This window comes from Liolophura sinensis, chromosome 11 (assembly GCF_032854445.1).
Source record: "Liolophura sinensis isolate JHLJ2023 chromosome 11, CUHK_Ljap_v2, whole genome shotgun sequence".
NCBI classification, from domain to species: Eukaryota; Metazoa; Mollusca; class Polyplacophora; order Chitonida; family Chitonidae; genus Liolophura; species Liolophura sinensis.
In genome coordinates this window covers 14,706,484-14,729,045 of record NC_088305.1, presented here as the reverse complement: position 1 = coordinate 14,729,045, position 22,562 = coordinate 14,706,484, and the positions used below count along the sequence as shown (strand labels likewise).

General features: G+C 39.7%; 2 protein-coding genes across 2 annotated transcripts; one reads left to right on the top strand and one right to left on the bottom strand.

Annotated features, from left to right (window-relative positions):
• Positions 1-4,565: 4,565 nt before the first annotated feature.
• On the bottom strand, positions 4,566-5,912 carry LOC135478109 (protein FAM186A-like). Its single transcript, XM_064758379.1, has one exon. It carries the CDS (start codon positions 5,910-5,912, stop codon positions 4,566-4,568), a length of 1,347 nt encoding a protein of 448 aa, XP_064614449.1.
• Positions 5,913-11,148: 5,236 nt separating this feature from the next.
• Positions 11,149-22,317, top strand: LOC135477912 (uncharacterized). Its single transcript, XM_064758127.1, has 4 exons — positions 11,149-11,505; positions 20,465-20,555; positions 21,409-21,725; positions 22,213-22,317. The coding sequence occupies exons 2-3, from the start codon at positions 20,490-20,492 to the stop codon at positions 21,703-21,705; spliced, it is 363 nt and encodes a 120-aa protein (XP_064614197.1). The 5' UTR covers positions 11,149-11,505; positions 20,465-20,489; the 3' UTR covers positions 21,706-21,725; positions 22,213-22,317.
• The last annotated feature ends 245 nt before the right edge of the window (positions 22,318-22,562 follow it).

Genomic DNA, 22,562 nt, shown 5'->3' with positions numbered 1-22,562 from the left:
TTTTGACTGTCAACCTATGTCAATATTTTCATGGCTGCTTTCTCACAGACTGGACAAAGTATGCATGTATACTTATTGGCCTCGGAATGTTTAGGAATGAGTTACAGATCTAGACATTAACAATGTCACTTATGGAAATTAATAGTGGCCTGAGGCCTGCAGTTACACTTAAAAAATACGTAAAATGTAACCCTTTGTTCAAATGCTATGGCAGCCTGATAATATTTGGTGGCGTCGTCTGTGATGTGATTTGGATTTTAATTGAGTAATTTTACGGCGTTTGAGTGTTATGTACATTTCCCAAATATATATGTTTTAAATAAAACTGACCGTTATTTAGTGTATGTGCTTGAAGCTGACAAAGTTAATTTTCCTCTTTATGTTTAATAATATTGGTTTAATATTCCTGTCCTTCTTAAGGATGGCATTGTACAAACGATTTAAAATGTGAGTGGTGTGAGTGAAAACGGAAAATTTTGCTGGTGGACAGGGAGTGTGAAATGGGATGGTCGATGAAGCTCACATATACGGGCACAGCCGCACCCCACTGGGCTAAAACAAATAAGCCTCAATTTACATGGTTAGACAGGGGCTGCATATATTTAATTTACAAATCAAGCCAGGTTGCACAACACACTACTTCATCAACAGTCAGCTGTTCTGAGACACAGGACTCTGTCTCGTGCATAGACTTAAATCTGAGAAGATTAATTTTTCGCCTTTTAACCTAAAATAAAGCTGTTTAGGCATGTAGTTGTCTTTGCATGTTTGTATTCATTTCTCTGATAAGCTACATGTGCACTGACACATTATGTACAGAACTGACAGTGATGGAAAAAATAAGCAAATTCAAGTATCTAGCATACACTGTACATGTAACAGTGATTTGTTGGAACATTGCCCAAGTGAAAATGAGAATCCGGTCCAGTTAGGCATCTACTTCCCTTATCAACTAAGTTCTTTTTATGTTTAAGATATTCTCACTGTTCTCAAACACAAGTTGAGAAAATATCCAACTACACGTGACCGTGACATCCTAGTTCCACAAACATTGTGCTTTTCCTCCTGTCCCATACTGTCCCTCAAACACAGCTTCAATACATTTTGTCTGGTTTATATATATCTTTAACTAGGATTAACATGGGCAAGTGGGGTCTGCTAACCGTTCAGCCTTTCCCAAAAGTCTAGACCAGTCGGATGCCGTCCTCCAGTCGCTTGGTCAACCAAGAGGTTTGTGTTTGGTGTCCGTTCCTCATGTCAATCCGTCAAGAACACCTAACCTACGGATCAGATATGTATCAGTGGAATTATTGAGTAACTATTTGGTCATTTCTCGTTACAGGATAAAAGGTAGGATTACTTCCCCCTTCTGTCTCATTATGTGTTAGGTAGGTTGCCCTGCTGACCGTCTGAATGACGAGTGTGTACGTGTAATATACAACATTCGTTCTGGAAAAAGCAAGTTCATATATTTTCCCTCTATTTTCATGTAGTTCTTGTACAGGCCAATGTTCACACTGAGATATTTGTTGTGTAGAAAGTACTAAGGTCCACAACATAGGTGATGGGATTCTTTTGCACCGCGAGTAAGCCAGCCAATGGCAGCCATGACAGAAACAGAAAAACGGACACATTTGCAAGATTGGTATTCCCGCACTACCTATACTTCGCATTCTAAAGCTTTTACATGTGTCAAGCCCTAACTTTGTGTGAGAGGTTGAGAGGGGTTAGGAATTGTGTGGTGCAAGAATTACTGACTTTGACAAAAGTTTGTGAGTGTGATAGGAATATATCGCCACGAAAGAATAGGAAATAAAGTCAACACAGGCAACAAAACGCTTTATTCTCTGGGAATTCAAACTTTAGGACAAAAGACATTTTCTATAATATGAAACAGCTAAATTTGCCAAAAAAAAGAGACATCGTCTGATTTACGTGTCTTTTCTATGTGGACCATCTGCTTTGCTTTTTTTAAAGTAGGCGTAAATTTACTATGTTTGTGTATGTTACATTTTTAAATGTAATGGAACAACATTTGTTTTTGAAAGAATGACATTTTTAGCCTTTTTATTCAAAGGCTGTGCGTTCATTCACAACATCTGGTATGTACTGGCTTTCAGTATGGCAAAAGCCGAAATATATACATTGATATGCTTCTTTATCCTTTATCTGGTATGACTGCTTTTGTCTTTACTTATTGTTTACTATATAATATTTACCTGATGACTGTAACAGGAATTACTGAACAAACGCGCCAGAAACGTATTAGCCTGGACACGTCGGAATAAATCAGCTGGTCACACCACTGATTTTAGGCCATGCCATGTTCCACGTAGCATTACAAGCTGAAACAACAACTCGGCGATCGTGTAGCACAACCAAAGCGCGAGTGTTGTCTTCTCAGTTTTCATTGATAATGCACTTGAACACGAAATAGGTAATGGCATTTCCCTAACTACATTCCATCAGATTAAGATAATAGCCCCGAAGGCAAATGTGTATGTAAAGAAACAAATTGGGTGTACAGTTTTACCCCAATATCACTACAACTCCATGGGCCGTCTCTAATTGAACATGGAGGACAGCAGACACTTCATCAAGATAAACGGGGGTTCGAACCCAGCTCTGTAACAGGCTGTAACTTGGGGTCAAGAGTTGTTCTCTGATCAAGCCATAAACTTGACCACCGGGTAAATATGGTGCCAACAATATCACCTAAAATACTTTGTGCGAGCTCCCACGTGGTACGATAGTTACATACACGTGAGAAATTACAAATAACGAAGTATCACAATTATTAGAGATTCACGTACTGAATACGTGAATACGATGTCACTGATTTGAGGGATGAGGGTGAGGGGATCACGTACGTGTCACACCAAAGGACGTAACTTATTGTATGGATAGCATTTGTGAGGGTGGGTTCTCGTATGTATTAGTAATTTATTTGCCTGGTACTTGAATAGCTCACTACCCAGTATTATGGTGGAAGGAAACCGGGCAGAGCCCTGGGGAAACCCACGAACATTTACAGGGTGGTGACAGACTTCCCACGTACCACCGAAGAGAAGCCACGGAGGCCACGCTACGTATAAATCACAACGTTTAGCAGTTCAACAAGCTATTACAACGGGCATGGGGACAGGTACAGTTAAAAACCTTCAGAGGCACAGGTACAGACCATATCGTGCAGGGGTAAGGTACAGATCACAACGTTCAGATGTTCAGGTACACATGACAACGTTCAGGGGTACAGTTACAGATCACAACGTTCAGGGCTACCGGTACAGATCACAACGTTCAGGGCTACTGGTACAGATCACAACGGCCATGGATACAGGCACAGATCACAACGTTCAGGGGTACCGGTAAAGATCACAGTGTGCAGGGGTACAGGCACACATGACAACGTTCAGATGTTCAGGTACACATGACAACGTTCAGGGGTACAGTTACAGATCACAACGTTCAGGGCTACCGGTACAGATCACAACGGCCATGGATACAGGTACAGATCACAGCGTTCAGGGGTACCGGTGCAGGTTACAATGTTTAGGGGATCAGGTACAGAACGTAATGTTTAGGGGTACAGGTACAAACCACAACGTTCTGGGGTACAGGTACAGATCACAGCCTCCAGGGGTACAGATACAGGTTACAATGGCCATGGGTACAGGTACAGATTACAACAGCCATGGGTACAGGTACAGATTACAACGTTCAGGATACATGTAAGCATCACAACGTTCAGGGGTAAGTGTACAGATTACAACGGCAATGGGTACAGGTGCAGATCACAACGTTCAGGGGAACAACAGTACAGGTACAGATCAATTAATTACAATTGGGGTAATTATTTTCGTAGTTATTCCCGTTCAAGTACATATTGCAATCAGTTCATGCTGGCTTCCTCTTCGTCTGTACGTTGGAAGGTCTTCCAGCGACCTGTATATGGTCGTAGGTTTCCCCCGGGCTCTGCCCGGTTTCCTCCCACCATAATGCTGGCCGCCATGGTAAAAGTGAAATATTCTTCAGTACGGCGTAAAACACCAATCAAACAAACAAATCAAATAAACATAGTGCAATAATGAACTTTCATGTATACACAGATTTTGTTCATATAAATCCTGCTTAAGTATTGCACCAGTTTCGTTAAAACTTAGTGTATATTTTCTTTATAATATCTAAACATCAATATGTTTAGTAATAATGACAAAGTGATTATTAATTTTATTTTTGTTTCCTTTCTTTTAATTTTGTAAATATTAGGGGATGGGAGAGGTGTTCTGGACATTCGGATTCTAATTTTTGTACTTTCAAAATTAAAACGTTATTGGGGAGATCTTCACTGTTGACATTGACCTTCTTCAAATGATCCAGTGCATATTAAAGTCAAATCATCTGTGAATCAGAATTCAAGTTTTACTAACTTTTTAAAGCGTGATTTAAAAGACGGAGTCAAAACACAATTAATGTTAATAATGTCCCTCTGGGAGGATATGGGACAAGCCTATCCCATTCTGTTTTCCCTCAGGGAGGATATGGGATATCTCGTCTTGTTTTCCTTAGGGGTAGGGTGGGGGGTGGGGGGTGGGGATGGGGGGATATGGGACAAGCTCATCACGCTCTCTCCTCTCTCTGGTAGGATATTGGATGCCCCGCTCTGTTGTTTCTCTGGGAGGATATGGGATGCCCCGTTCTGTTGTCTCTCTGGGAGGATATGGAATGCCCCGTTCAGTTGTCCCTTTGGTAGGATATGGGATGCCCCGTTCTGTTGTCTCTTTGGGAGGATATGGGACGCCCCGTCCTGTTGTTTCTCTGGGAGGATATGGGATGCCCTGTTCTGTTTTCCCCCTGGTAGGATATGGGATGCCCCGTTCAGTTGTCCCTTTGGTAGGATATGCGATGCCCCGTCCTGTTGTCTCTTTGGGAGGATATGGGATGACCCGCTCTGTTGTTTCTCTAGGAGGATATGGGACGCCCCGTCCTGTTATCCCTCTGGGAGGATATGGGACGCCCCGTCCTGTTGTCTCTTTGGGAGGATATGGGATGACCCGCTCTGTTGTTTCTCTGGGAGGATATGGGACGCCCCGTCCTGTTGTCCCTCTGGGAGGATATGGGATACCCCGTCCTGTTGTCTCTCTGGGAGGATATGGGATGCCCCGTTCAGTTGTCCCTTTGGTAGGATATGGGATGCCCCGTTCTGTTGTCTCTTTGGGAGGATATGGGATGACCCGCTCTGTTGTTTCTCTGGGAGGATATGGGATGCCCCGCTCTGTTGTTTCTCTGGGAGGATATGGGATGCCCCGTTCTGTTTTCCCCCTGGTAGGATATGGGACGCCCCGTCCTGTTGTCTCTTTGGGAGGATATGGGATGACCCGCTCTGTTGTTTCTCTGGGAGGATATGGGACGCCCTGTCCTGTTGTCCCTCTGGGAGGATATTGGATACCCCATTCTGTTGTCTCTTTGGGAGGATGTGGGATGACCCGCCCTGTTGTTTCTCTGGGAGGATATGGAACACCCCGTCCTGTTGTCTCTCTGGGAGGATATGGGATGCCCCGTTCTGTTGTCTCTTTGGGGGGATATGGGATGACCCGCTCTGTTGTTACTCTGGGCGGATATGGAATGACCCGCTCTGTTGTTTCTCTGGGAGGATATGGAATGCCCCGTTCTGTTGTCCCCTTGGTAGGATATGGGATGACCCGCCCTGTTGCTTCTCTGGGAGGATATGGGATGCCCTGCCCTGTTGTCTCTCTGGGCGGATATGGGATGCCCCGCTCTGTTGTTTCTCTGGGAGGATACGGGATACCCTGTTCTGTTCTCTCTCTGGGAGGATATGGGATGCTCTGTTCTGTTTTACGCTGCGTTGGGGCGCTTTTCCAGAGCAGAAGCAAACACCTCTTTCTGACCATTTGATTCCTGCCCAAAGGATTCCGAGGATTTCTTACTTTTGCCTGCAGAAACAAAATGGACAGATTCATTCACAGCCTACATGTTAGGGAACGTTGCTAGAAAACCATCTCATGGATAAATTCATTTCAGTACTAGGCCTAAACTAGATAAGTGACTATAAACAACTCCTAACTGCGAGATAATTCATTTATTTATTTATTTATTTTCTTGACTGGAGCTTTACGCAGCACTCAAGAATATTTCAGTCATACGACGGCGGTCAGCATTATGGTGGGACGAAACCGGGAAGGGTCCAAGGGGAACTCTCGATCATCCGCAGGTTGCTGCAGACCTCCAGATAGTTAAAAAAAATAGTCCGAAAACATAAAAAACATTTATACGCGTGTCATTTGTATCTTGGTTCGGGTAGATGAAAGCTAGAAAACACTCATATTTATTTCGAAAGACTTCTACATAAATGCACCTATGTAGATCTCTGGTGAGGTGTGGTCGTATCTGGATTTTCCCCCCACCAATCAGACTAACGTTTATATGCAGCCACACTTTCGCTCTCACCTCCACTCGCATTTTTATACGTTTGTTTTTTCTTTAAATACATTATAGCTGCTTTTCCATTTGTCTTTTAAAATCTAAAAATGTCCACGTGAATGTGTTCACACTTACCTTTGTGTAAGTTTGCTTTGTCATCTATTTTCATCAAATTGTTCTAACCAGATACTGGGTTACGTCCCTTATAGATGAACAGGGAATATGTATGTTAGCCACATGGTTCCATAAAACGCGTGCTGCAGTTTTGTCCTTTGGTTTCATTTTGATGTTATCGCTTAACAAATGCAGTGATATGAATAACACAGCATTTTGAGCATTATTTGAATTGTACATGAACAGTTACAATAAAACCCAAACTGACAAAAAAGACGTCTTTACCCATCACGCACGTGCATGTGCCAACTATAACCGTCGTCGTTGCTCTGGCCTGCGGTCCAGTCTGTGGTTTACTTTGTTTCAATTTCTCCATAATTTTTATTATAATGTCAGGAAACATTCCAAAGAGTTGCGAAGTATCCATAGAGGATAATGTTTTCACCAAATGCCTAATACATCATGCCATTATCAAGCCGCATATTCGTAAAACTTTACCCGTAAAAAATTCTGAACCATTCATGAAGAAACATTTTTATTCAGGCAAAATATAAGTAAGTGAAGTGCACAAGTGAAATACTCCAGGACATACGCCAGAAAGGGTTTGACCAGTTTTAAGTGATGTAGGGAGGAACGTTCAACAACTGAAATTCTGAAGTTACAGAGTCAAGTGAAAACTGTTAGGTCCGCCAGATGGACAGCTGAAAACTATGCGTAGGAATACTTTCATTTATGTTTTGATTACATTTTAGTAAGATTTAAATATAAAAGACTACAACATAGAGAGAGAAATCAGAGCAGCTACGACAGTGTTATAGTTGGCAAATTTTCACAAGTAACCGGTGAAATACAGTCTCTTGTGAATTTACCTCAACTATGGTTTTATTCCCTTGGAATCAAGTGTTCGAATTTTACACTGGCCTTTATTTACATGTACGAATCATATGGCTGGTGATTAATCTCTCTCACGTTAAAATAAGTTATCCAACTGTAAACACAGCTTTTCATATTGAAACAGCGCTTAGTACCGTACCAAAGAGTAACAGATTGTTTTGATAAAATTGACAGAACTTTATCCTTTAGGTGGACATAAAGGAAAGATGATGTGACTTGAAAGTACCCTTCTACTCGCATTACAGTCCGTAAAGCGCGTTTTAGATTTCAAACGTTTGAATGCGTTTGATTTCATTTTCAGAAGTCCAAGTACATGAGCGGAAGAGTTCTAAGACAAAGTTTTCAGCAATATATCTACAGATGCTAAGTCATAAAGTTTTGAGATGCTGACACGACGAGAGACACATTCGATCTCACGTCATTCTCAGGATAATGGCAAACCCATACGGTCGCGGTAACGGATAATGAAAGTCCCTATACTTACGTGCATCTCCGAAAGCGACAAAGAGAACCGTCACAGCCAGGATCATCAAAAATCGAGTCATGTTCCAATCAGACTGCTGACTAGATTATATTACCCGACTCGGCTGACATGGAAGGTAAGGCCGATCAGTCATGGTGTACACACGAGGGAATACAAGAGAACGAAGGGAACAATGGGAATTATGTGGATTCAGCTGCTTTACGCAAACAACAGCTTTAATGACACAAAAAGAGCATTTATGTCAGTAGAGGTAGTTCCCCTACAGAAAACAAAAGAAAGTTTCTGTGTTTATGACAACGCAAGACAGAGACAAAAAGGTCTACTACCTTACACTGTACTTGTCACTACAGCCATGAAATTGTTTTGATCCATCCAACTGTTGCACTGTTAAAATGAACGATTTATCCTGGGAAAAACTGATTTCATTTTGTTTTGAGGCGGGCATCATTTTTTACGGTGACTGATAGCCCCCATTCTACCGCCATCTTCGAGACTTCCGCATAGGGGCCCAAGGGCGCTAGTAGCGCAGGATGCGGGGTCGCTCGAGTTGACCTCTAGATGGCCGCTATTAGCCACCAGAATTTTCACATGTGTGTCTCCGTTCCACATCTTAGGCAAGTTACTCATAAACACACTCATGTCTCCATATGTGAGGTACAAATATGACCATCGTATGTGTTAAAAAATAAGTGATCTACAACTCGGGTTATTCAGCGAGATGGCACGAACCTCGTCTTTCGCTATTTTCATCAGGGTCTCAGGAACAAAGCAGGGGAATCTACAAGTTCAACAAATTCATCAATACTTCCGGCGGATGCCGTAATGCCTGAGACCTTATTTGATAATTCGCTTGATTAAGTAAAGAATGATGTGTTAATCAACACTAGTATGTACCGACTCTGTCGATCGGCAAAATTACTGGAATTTTGTTCAACTGCGTGTCTGCGGATGAACAGTATACATGCTAACCAAACTTTCGAAGCGCAAATGCATTCAGTATCTACGGAAATAGAGTATGTCTGACGTTTGTACCTAAAAGCTATATTTTTCATTTTTTTATGCAAAAATTTTCTTCAACGCCTATCTAACCTGAGCTAAATTCCCTTTGTTTTCATCTCCATTACTCCACTTATAGATGACTCTAGTATGCTGATGACTGGCCCAGAACAGCTATGGCATCACCGCAAAACTATGAATAGGTGAAAGATAGGTGAATATATCTGACGTTTGTCCCTTTTGTTTTGAACTACACGATGACCAGCAAGTCTAGGTGTGTATATCCTTTTATGTAGGTAATTGCAATGTATAATCTACAACATTAGAATTATGATCATTATATTTCAGTGAACACGTTTATTATAATTACATTTTTGACAGAATGTATAATGCACGTGGTTTACACTACTCAATTTACGTTGTGTACGGGAACAGAAATGGGTCGGTCATGCGAATCGCGAAAGCCATAATATCTGCTGCGCCAACACGTCAGTCGGCTCTTTGTGTTTCTGGGGTGGTATACGTGTGTTCAGTTGACCGTGTAAAACCGCGGAACACAACGCGTCATCATAGATGGTAATTACTTTTGACATCAGATCAGGGCTGTGCTTGGTGAGCGACCTGACCGTCACACTGCAATCAATTTAATTGATTAACCTTTGCTTTCGTGAGTTTAATGTTTTTTCTAATATTAGCATTAAGGTTATGATGACTTCAAGTGGAAAGTACGCACTCGTATGCAGTGATCCAAAGCCAAAATATATACGGTAAATGACCTAGCCTTCCGCCCTTACCAAAGCTGCACGCCTACTTGAATTTGATAGTTATCTTGATATAATAAAAGTGTTGTGAGATTTGTTTGGAATAATATTTTTGACAAAATTTTAGGTCACTTTGAATGGCTATAATTTGTGGATTTTTCATTTTAAGACACAGTATTTAGTGGAATGCGGTAGAACTAGGCAATCTGGTATCCTGCAGGTGGCTTTGCTACATGCATATATGTATTGCGAGGCTTTAGTGAGGCGGTGTTACAAGGTAACGGTACTCTATCCTTAATGCTCGATCACACATGAAAAACTATCGGAACGTAAGCAACACAGTATTACAGTTGACGTGAACACCAGAAGAAAACAAATAGATAACATGGCCATCTGGTTGTAAGTCAAACAAGCACATGAACAATAGATGTCACTAGTTGTGTCTGGATATTATCAGATTGTTTTTGACGGGTTATGGCGATCTGTGTTTGACATGACGCCTTTATCACAGTTCATAACACTCAGCACGTTTTCAGCGGTAGGATATAATGGTGTTGCTATGACTACCTATCATCGTTTGGTATGAGTTGCTTAGAGTGTGTCTTCTGCAGTTCTGGGGATCTAAGCTTGAACGAAATACATGTATTTCAAAAATAAGTCAGGTGCGGATTTGGCCGAATTTTGCCAAACATGGACTCAAGGACACCACAATTCGAAATGATGCTAAGCGATCGCATTACTCTCGAGATATTTTCAAAAGCTTGTGAAGAACTCACGTTTTGAAGTTACAGACTTGGAAGCCGTTAATCACGAAATATTAGCAAAGTATATACAAATGAGATAATGTTGTCTATCAGTTAAAGAAGCACAATAGTAGAAGTTGCTCTGGAAATGATAACAATCCTTGCAGGAAGCTATAAATTTATCATTACAGTTTGTATTCGAAATCGTCTTGTGTTTCTAACAACAAGTCAGTACCAGTACTATCCACCCTTTTTAAAAATGTTGTAATTGTTTTTGCGTTAATATTTCTTTTGATCACTGATTCCATCTCATCTTCGTAAAGGACATTATCACATCGCATTTTCGATGTTAATGTCAGTACCCATGCGTAAGACGTGCTGCCTTGTGTTAAACTGTTGATGTAGAATGCATAAGTACAACCAGGATGTTATGCGTAACATGGTGACGCGTGAGACACTAAAAATGTGTGACGGGTAAATATACGAATGTTTACTTCAATATATGGAAGCGACGTTATAGCAGGTCATGGACTGAAGAGCACGAGGAAATTGCTCTCACGGCTCTATGGCAACAACCGAGATAAACAAATACAAGGATCAATGTGTGAATTCGTGCCAGAGCCTCAGCGGGATAGTCCGATCTATTAATACGCACGCAATTACTTAAATTCCACTTAGACAGTTAACAGTCCACCCAAGCAGACTGTCTGCATACACCGACTGACGGGAGAGCGAAGATAGCTTGTGATGTAGAATTGCACGGAATCATGTGTTTGTGACCATGAATTATTTTGAGAATTTTTTCTGAAGCGATTGGACATTCGCATAGGTCAAGAAAGCTGTGGTGATATCGAGGAGGAGTTAAGGGCCATTGTGTACAGTTAACGCCTCATCTCAGTAGTAAATTTTCTTGAAGTGCAGTAATAGTCGATTGTAGACAGAGGATCGCGAGAATCGCCTGAGCTTAACGATCAGAGACGAATTTGGTGCGGACTTACCGTGACGGCAGCTGTAGAGGGATTGACACACGTTTCACCGCTTATAGAAGGAGTGACTCTCTGAAGATCATAAGGTAAGGAACACTAAACATTTTCCCAGTGAAATTAAGTACAGTGACAAATATATGCCATATCCATAGAAAAAATACCATATATTGCCAATCTGGTATTTTAGAACTGAGTGAAAGGAAGTTTTTACATTGGTTTTTCTACGCCTAGTGCATATTATAGACTAAAAAACAATATACATATAACAACAACAACATTGGCCTTTTCCCCTCAGAGATCTGAAAGGCAAAGTTAAACCCAAAAGTGATTGCAAAAATAAGTATTTCTTTTTTTTTTTAAATGTTTTTAATGCAATTTTCAGTGTCGTTAAAAGGTGAAACGAAAATAAATCGCTTTGAGACATTTCACCAGAAAATTTCCACCATGTTATGAAACAGATCTGTAAATGGATGCACTGTGTGACTGCAAGCATTCACCTACTCCTATGAAGAGAGAGGTGGGAAGTTCTGCCACTCATGACCAGTGTCGTGATTCTTAAGGCTTCTGCCTTAGACCACTATTTCCACATTGCGTGTTTATGACTTAATTGCTTAATGTAACACGCAAATATTACACCTGAGCTGGAGGTGAACATCAGCAAACACTGTCAAACTGATTAAATCTCGTATTTGCATTAAAATCTCATTCCATTCACACAGCACCCATAGTACTGATCAAAGTCACCTTTCACCGACCACTTTAATAGCTGAGCCGCCTAATCGCCAGGCCATGTGATACGAACTGTTTGATTCCGGTTAGGTACGCGGGCTCACTTTTCCAGCGCAAGTAAATTTTACATATGTTTGTGTGATGTGCTAATTCTCACTATAATTCATACCATTCTACTCAAATATACTTTATTTCTAATTTACTCAATATTTTTTATTTTTGATCAAAATGCATGGGTTTAAAATTCGATTATTTGAATCCTGCATGGCAAATCTTAACTATTAAAAGTTGTAACGCATTCGGCAAAACTTTTAATAATTTGCAATCAATTTTAAAGTAAAATTCGCATAGAGAACACACTGCATTTAAACTAAATTTTAACTATGACTAGCACATTTGGTTAAAGTAATTTTGCTAATCGTTTTTAATGTATATGCTTATATTTATTTTTGTATATATTTATTTGATTGGTGTTTTACGACGGCGGCCGGCATTATGCTGGGAGTAAACCGTGCAGAGACCTGGGCAAACCGCCACCATCCGCAGGTTTCTGACTGATCTTCTCACGTCCGGCATATGTTGATACGCAGTGTATTATTTCTCTACGCAAGTATTACATTACTCATGAATAATCTATTAGAGGAAACACATCTCATTTATTGATTTAATTCGGGATGTCTAATAAACACATGTATAATTAATGACCGCTTCAGAAGAGGATTACGTAATTACACGTTCTTCACTCTCGTCCTAGGCATGCGAATCTCTCCGGACATTCCCAGTTGAATCACTGAATGGTTTTCACGCATGCTTAACAAAGACATTTCTTAGCCTACTGAGAACGTAGTTGGATTTCATCAAGGTCTACTGTAATAAATGGCAGCTATGCGACTCTCAGAATGATGTCGTTGAGGGGATGCAGAGGCCACTTTCGGTTTGTTGCAACAAAAATAATATTTGTTAAATTAATCGGTTAATTTTAACAGAAAGCCTGTTGTCTGAGTGATGCTAGAATGTATTCTGTTATCATATTACAATATTGTGTCATATTCAACATACATGTAATATCCTGTTAGTCTAACAGAATCGTTATGTTGAATTAATGGAGTGTGTGTATTACGTTTAACAGAATAATGTTCTTCAATAAAAGAATCCTAGCATCAATGAGATAACAGAAATTCTGTTAAATTTAATAGATTACTTTTTTGAGTGTAGGCCAGAATAATTATGTGTAAATGTTTGTGTGGTATGTTTATTGAATAACATTATACTAGGTTCGCAAATACTAGGTTATACTAGGTTGTCAGTTTTTGTCACAAAACTGACAAAAACCTAATGAAGTCGTCTCTGGCTATAGGACAAACCATGTTTTGTGAAGAGGGAATTCATTGTTGGGCACGGCAGGATAAGATAACGTTGCTATGTACGGGGTATACTAGTATATGATCCCGTGCGACCTAATACATCGTGTGATAACGTTATATGTTAGTCGGGTTGGGCCTGTCTGTTCACATGTTCACTCATTCTAGTTCTGCATATGCACGACTTTTTTCGACTGTACAGAAATGACCACATGCGCCTGAAACGTAACGTGACACTGAGAATCCAAGATCACACCATTTATTTAGTCTGTCAGTAAATGGGTCTCTCTTGTTCCTGACACTAACCCTCACAGGCACACTAATCATCACAGGTACTCAAGCTGTGACAGGCACACCAATCATCACAGGCACACTAGACATGACATACACAGTAGTCATGACAGACACACTAACCATCACAGCCTCACTAATTATAACAGACACAATAATCAGTACAGGCACTCTAGCTATGACGGTCGCACTAACCATTACATGTACGCTAGCCGTGGTAGTCACACAAATCATCACTGGCACACTATTCATCACGGACGCTAGGCGTGACAGCCACACTAGCCACGGCAGCCACATTAGCTATGACAGCCACACAAACCATGACAGACACACAGTTCACTAACCTTGACAGGTACACTAACCGTGACACAAATCATCACAGACACACTATTCATCACAGGCACACTAATCATCACAGGCAAGTCAGCCATGACAGGTGCACTAGCCATGACAGGTACACTACCCATGGCAGTTACACCAATCATCACAGTCACACTAGCCATGACAGGCACACTTACCATGGCAGTCACACCAATCATCACAGGCACACTAGCTGTGACATGTACACTAGGCATGACAGGTACACTAACAATGACAGTCACACTAATCATCACAGGCACACTAAGCATCACAGTCACACTGGCAATGACAGCCACACTAACCATTAGAGGTACACTAGCCTTGACAGTCACACTAATCATTACAGGCACACTAGCCATGACAGGCACAGTAGCCATGACAGGCACACTAGCCATGACAGGCACACTAATCATCACAGACACTAGCTATAGCATTCACACCAACCATTACAGACACGCTGATAGTCGCACTCCAGAGCCCTAGTGACATTTTAAATGTGGATCTAAAATCAATCTTTGACATACTGCCTGCTTTTTCTAAACCGTCAATTCTGGTGATATTGTGAAACAATTAATCAGTGTATTACACTAATACTTAAAGACAAGTTAAACAATTCTGAGCATGATCAAGTTTTCTATCGTTTAATACAGTAAGTAATGAATTTCAAAATAATCTGCATGAAAATTCATTAGGTTTTCCTGTATAACTTTCGGGATTAATTTGAAGAATATAGAGAATGTTTCATTCACAAATATCGATGGAATTCCATGCTTAAAGTGTGATCATGCGCCTAATAACCGCAGAAACATTCAGCGGCGGAACAGAATTTATTAACAGGGATGATGAGTCACTAAATTAACATTTCTTATTTTAAACTTTACCGACACAGCAAAGAATGTTTAATTTTATTCCTGGTTGGCATTACGAAGTCCTGTTTGGCTTTACTAAGTCCTGTTTGACATCATCATTGCTATTTACTGGTTGGCATTACTAAATCATAGTTGGCATGGCTAAATCCTGGTTGACATTACTTTATCGTGGCTTGGCATTACTAAATCCTGATTAACATCACTACGTTCTGGTTGGCATTACTAAATCCTGGTTGGCATAACTAGATTCTGGTTGGTATGTCTAAATCCTGGTTGACATTGCTAAATCCTGCTTAGCATTACTAAATCCTGGTTGGAATCCTGGCTGGAATAACTAAATCCTGGTTGACATTGCTAAATCCTGCTTGGCATTACTACATCCTGGTTGGTATAACTGAATCCTGGCTGGCATAACTAAATCACGGTTGGCATTAATAAACCCTGGTTGGCATTGATAAATCCTATTTGACATTACTTTATCGTGGTAGACATTACTTTATCCAGCTTGGCATTGATAAATCCTGGTTGCCAGTGATAAATCATGGCTGCTTAACTAAATCTTGGTTGGTATTACTAAATTCTGGTTGACATCACTAAATCCTGGTTAACATCACTAAATCCTGGTAGGCACTACTAAATCCTGGTTTTTGCATACCACTAAGTGACTTGAAGCTTCACAAAGGCTGTCCCTACATATTACACTCAGTCGTTTGTGTATAAGGCAAATACAATGCTGTATTTGCCTTCTTTTATGTAAGATGTTTGTATAACCACACATAAGAGGAGCGTGACAGTAAGCTGAGTTTTCCTGTCGTATTTACACATTATATTGAGGCGAGTTCTCTCCTTACCTGAGTAATATTTGACTTAGAGAACCGAACAGTTTGTTGTTCCTGTAACCCGAAATGAAGGTGACCCAGCTGTTAAAAAAAAGAAATTATTGTTTCTTCACAATGGTCATTGCAATAAACTGAAATCCTGATTAAAGACACACATAAAGGGATTATTACAACAGGGGTTTAACGCGCAATTAATATTTCTGTTGTTTATGCCTAGGCTATGAAAACATAACATGAAGATAATTGTTGTGGGACTCACATAGCGGCTGTGTAATTAGGTCTAGATTTTAACATGTACTCACTACTATCTTTGACTATGAAATGTTAACGTTTTATGGCACCTTGAAGAAGCGATTAGTGTCATGAATCGCTCCTAAACCTGCCCGGGAATTCTGCCAATGCACACACGTTATGACGCACAGATTATTGGTCATTAAGCCCTTTCGTTGAACATGGCTACAAATATCATGCCACGAGTACTCAGGCAGAAGAAGATAATTCAGGTGTCCTCAGCGGGTGTAACAATGTATATAACTACTTTGTCAAAGACTGTACGGGGCCGAGTATTTGAACTATAAAACTATAATACCCCTGAGGGCGAGCTGAAACCCCCTGCCGAGATTGTATGGCGTGTCGGCCCCAGGGAGTTGCCTTGACGTACGGAATCTGAACATTTCAGTGTGTCACAGAGTTATAATTTATCAGCGACAGTTGGTCAAGGATCTTGTCATAGTGTGACCCCTTCTATGATAACCTAACGGCTCAACAAACAGTCTGCGTCATTAAAACGACATGATTTATGTTTGTAATCTGACTTGGGTGACACCATCCCTTGAGAATGACAAATGCTTTTTTCTGTATTACTTGCATATCTGTCCTGAGTTTGGCTTCTCCTTGATATATATATATATATATATATATATATATATATATATATATATATATATATATATATATATATATATATATATATATATATATATATATATATATATATACTATTATATATGATTAGTAAAGACAAGTCTTTACTTTAGCGTTACACATTTGCAAGATTTGTCGTCGGTTACTCTGATGGTAGTAGTGCACATTCCCATGACCACAGATTAACAGAATTTGAAAGTGTAGTGCACATTAAGTGTTATTTTTTTCTACACGGGGCCTCCGTGGCTCAGTTATTTAGCGCGCTAGCGCAGCGTAATGGCCCAGGAGTATCTCACCAAAGCGATCGCTGTGAGTTCAACTGCAGCTGATGCTGGCTTCCTCTCCCGCCGTACGTGGGAAGGTCTTCAAGCAACATGCGGATGGTCGTGGGTTTCCCCCGGCACTGCCCGGTTTCCCCCACCATAATGCTGGCTACCCTTGTATACGTGAAATATTCTTGAGTACGGCTTAAAACACCAATCAAATAAATAAATAAATTTTTTTCTACAGGCTTTTCAAAATTGTGTTGAAGGTGGAGAAAACATAAAAATGATATAAAGTTCAGATGAAAGAGTGCGAAAAGTTATTCCTAAATGTCGTCTCCAATATTTTTTTCCAATTTTTTTCTTAAGGAGAAAAAGACACTTGAAAATAATTTTTGCATGGTGAGTATTTGGGACCACCTTTTGGTATTTATAGTCTTTGTTTAATAATGTCATAAATGAGGATGTAACACAGGTTTAATAAATATTTTTGCACTAGAATTTGTTCTCTTCAGCTAACAAAAGTATTAAACCTCAATTTAGATCATATTTATGTTTTTAATATGTTCATAAATATTATCATAATTAGGTTAAATGCATATGCTTCGATATAAACAACAAATTTACATTCAAATAAATTTATTAGACATGCATCACATCCTTATTTAGCACATTATTATGCAACAACGATAAATACCAAAAGTTGGTCCCAAATACCCATCATACAAAAGTATTTTCAAATTCCCTTTTTTCTTAAAAAAATAACCCCCCAAAATATTAAAGATCATATTTGCCATTAAGCTTTGACTCTCTTTCATCTGATTTTGATATCATTTTTATATTTTCTTTTCCTTTAAAACTTAATACCAGATTTAACTTTAAGCCAAGCCTTCAATTTTGTACTTATCCAAAAAAGTAATTGCATAACAGTATATTTAATATGAACTAAATCTGCTGCTGTTATACTTGGACATTGGACAACTGTATTGGCTGCTGCATCTGACTAAAATCTTAAATATAAATATGACTTAATGCCAGTATTAGCTAGAACATTTTCAAACAGTTGATCTTTAGGATAACACCGATCTACTGTGACTGTATTATTAAGTTAAATATTCTAAAGAGCATAGTAGTTGAGCTTTAATGTACGTATATCGTTTCCATCTTTAATAAACTTTCTTCAAGTATGCCAAGTTCTGCTGAAACGGAGATGATAAATATGTACAATATAACCAATGTGAACAAACGTGAGCATAATATCTTGACAGAAGGAAGAAGTGCGAAGTGGCCACTGCCCTCTGGTTAGAACTACATTGACGAACCTTTGGAAATCAAACTTTTCGCCAAATCTCGAAAAAACAAGGGGCTACCCTAGTTAATACCTTAACACTTATGAAGTCTTGTGAAAGTTATCGTTTTGCTTTAGCCCAGTTATCGTTGCTGTAACTCACTTTGTCATATGTTTATCACTAATAAATGAGTGGTTGGATTTATTGCGTCCCAGAGGCATTGTACTTCGGTCACATAGAAACGATATCCTTGCCTCCCTTCATCCGCAAAGATAGTGCTACTTATCATAATGTCTAACAACCATTGGTTCTTGCTAACTCCAACACTTACTTGGGTTTCTATATCATAGGTATATTCTTATAGCGCTTTAACCATGAAACGGCTCGCTTCATTAAACATACAAGATTTGATACTACCCACTTTTGGCACCGGTCCAGCTATCTACGTGTCACAGACGGTTTCCAGTCGAGGGTAATTTATGTACATTTACATAGTAACAAAAAAATCAGGAAAATTTCCACAAACCTGTAACCAGAACCATTAAACAAAAACGCTGTACACCTAATTACATTGGCTAATATTTTACAATGGTTTTATATCCTTAGACCATACGACAAGAGCGCACGATCATATCTTACACACTATAATACCATTTATGTCCTCTTTTCTGTTCTTTGGAAAAGTGGACACAGTATTAGAATAACAAGTGTATACAATGGTACCAGACATCTGCGGAACCATCACTGATGGTTATGTCTTGCAATATTTAGCGGTTGACAGCTTCAAGAATATTAACCAGCGGGAAGGCTGATGTGACTCACGTGATCCCCCTCCCCCCCACCCCCACACTTTGCACATCAATTAGGACGATACGTCCATTCAAATCTTCACACCCCTAAGATCAATGAAGCATATTCTCCAAATTGACCCATTAATAACTCAGTGCTGATACATGGTTGAGTCAATGGAGATTTCGCGTAATCTGCCACACCTGTAAATATTGATACCGGGCTTGGGTCGAGCTGATTTGCACTGCACAGCCAGTGCAGTGCATTTCCACATTTATATGCTAACGGAGTTTGTGTGTTCTTACGAAATCGATTACCTATACTGCAGCTTAACTTAGGTGAAGCTTGGTAATGCAGACTCTACAACAAACAGCACTTTCTCGCATGTTCTGCCGCTCTACTCAGCTTGTTCCGGTATTTTCGCATACGTTTCTCGTATGTTCTTATCAGATTGGCTTTGGATCATGACAACGCTAACGGCAGATTTTCCTTTTTAGACATTTCTTATAACCATTGTTTCTTAAGAATTTGGTTCAGTGGTCACATGTTTTGAGCAGTGTGACAATTTTTTAAGCCTTTACATGACTGTAGAAGCATTAAGCATAGCTTATTTTTTTCTTATAAACATGTATCAATACTCAATATTTAGTGAAACCGTCCTCTTGAGATTGGTTCAATTAGTTAAATGTTCATCTTATATATAGGAGATTGAATGTTTGTTAGTAAACGTTTGCTATGTTACATGTATGTTAGAATTAACTAGACTGCTTACCATTGATAAACGTACTGCTCTCTAAATCAACCTTGTGTTAATAATAATAATAACAACGTTACTCAGTAACGGAATATAGAAAAATATGGTGTCAGTAGACCTCAAAATGGACAAAACAACATTAACCCACGTATTCGACTGACGCAAAGACCGATATGTCGGTTAATGGCATCTTATACCTTGTCACTGAGTAACCGTGTTACGAATTTTCCCGGCAATTTTAGCGGAAACGGTCAATTTAAAGGCGAGTGACTACAGCGACGTCATTGTTTTCACAGCCGAGATAAAACTTAGTCAAAAGATATATACGTATGTGGCATCGACAGCATGACACGGGAATATACATATCTTCCACGTGACGGTTGCCATCCAGTGAAAACTGGAGTGTTTTGTTTGATGGTTGATAAATGTGAATATGTTGCCACATCATATCTGTTGTAAGGACTCACCCGAGGACCTTAACACGTTGGCCGAGAAAGCCTTACAGTCGTTGATTTGTATCAGTTGTGAGTGTTATTGCTTCCCTGGCTGAACATTTGTCTTTGTGTGTATTTTCCAGGCTCGTTCCTAAGTATTTACCACTGATGTTGAACACGATGGGGGACGAGAAGGAAACGACTTGGAAAACTATAAAGACTGGGGCTAAAGAGGTATGATTTCACCTTCAAAATGGCACTTGCCTTTATTTTTCCTTGTTAAACTGTGGAGATGAAGCTTGAATTAAATGTAATATTGATTGGTAATATAAATTAACGTATATCAGCTTCGTATGCAGCCGTAAAACTGACATGATGAAGAAAAATTTGAGGGAAGGGAAATTTTTTTTTAACCCCTGACTTGGAAACTCGGGACCCCGACTTGGAAACTCTGGACCCCGACTTAATCGGCCAATCACAGGTCGTTTGTCTTCAAACAGCCAATATGGCAGCTACACTGATCTCTCACTGATAACTACGTTTTGAAAAAAAAAGAGTACATCGCTTTAGGCCGACTTGTTTTGCATTTCTCTATATCAGCGAGGCAGCTTGTTAATAAGCAGACTGAAAGAGACATATATTGACTGAATAAAGATAAAATACAAAATATAGCGTGCAGCCTCGTCATTATATAGTTTAGTTGAGTTCTTTCCATCTCAACTGCCTCAGCTATTTGTGAGACATTATTCGAATACATGTACTTGATCCAGCCAGGGTGGAACTAAGCCAAGCTATATATACGTTAGGGGCAAAGGCCTCATCTTTGTGTCACATACATGTCTGAGGACGGCTGTGATAAGTCTTAATCTTATCGTATTATTTGGTTGAGTGTTTACTTTATTAATAATAATCCCAGATTGTTGGAGGTTATGCTGTAAATCGAGTTGGCTTTCCTCGTCGTCTAAAAGAACATTTTGGGACTGATAAAGTATTATTTAAGAAAAATAAATACATTTCTTATGTCCTAGCATCCTAGCAATTCAGTCTCACACCAACGTCTGACAATGTTGTGTTTTCGCTGTTGCAGTTAAGACAAAGTACAAAACGGATGTACAATACGATGAAGAAGAGCTTTCGTTCTAGAAGGAAAGAGAAAGAGACTAAAGTAGAGGAAATACATATAACACCCGAACCCGAAGTGGAGGAAGACGCATGGGCTGTGAGGTCGACGTGTCAATCACAGCTCAGAGAGCCCTCGCCAGACCGGCAAACCAGGATCTCCAGTGCCGGATCTTCCACCAGCCGTTATTCGTCGAGTAGCAAGGAAAATCAGGAACTGCAAGTAGTCCATGACATGGACTCAGAATTTGACTTGTTTTCATGACGATCCGCCGTCATTAGTTGGTATGTCCATCGTTATTCATCTATACTGTGTTTAGGCCTATAGCTAATTTACAAGTGGCGTAAAAGATTTTAGCTCAAAGTGCAGAGACCAATACATTTTGCGCATCAGTGAATCGTATTTTCGATGCTAATATATAGCATAATATATATGCTAACATATATTGCTATTTGTAAATATATATATATATATATATATATATATATATATATATATATATATATATATATATATATATATATATATATATATATATATATATTTACAAATTAATAGAACTGATTTACAAATTTCTGGCTGCTTTCATTCTTCATCCTGCTCGCCTTCTAGCGGTAAAACAGTTGAATTCGTTGTAAATATCCAAAGGATAAACGAGTGAGTGAAAGCTTAAAAAATAGATACAACCTCGTAATGCCCCCCTCCTCCCCTCCCCCCCCCCAAAAAAGCAGTTCGTCAAAAGGTTATTTGGAGTTCTTTATTTTGCTACAGGTTATCGCAGTATTGAGCAAATCAAGGTGGCCGAAGCAATCATCAGCCGGCGTTGGCGTTTTGGAGAGCTGATAGTGATGCAATAGGATGGCAACTTTAACTCGTGATTTCAAGTATTTCTCATTGGTTCATCTGGCATCCGAGAGATGTACTGCTAGCTGCGTTCTTATTGGCTGACTCATCGAAATGGACCAATACATTGTACAAGTGTATATGCCCAGTGATTACCGCTGAACACTTATTGCCGACATGTTTGTGGACTACCATTTTAACGCACGCCGAACACTTATCCCCAATGGGCTATTCTGCAGCTCGTTTCACACCTAGATTTCGCACACCGCAGTGCACTG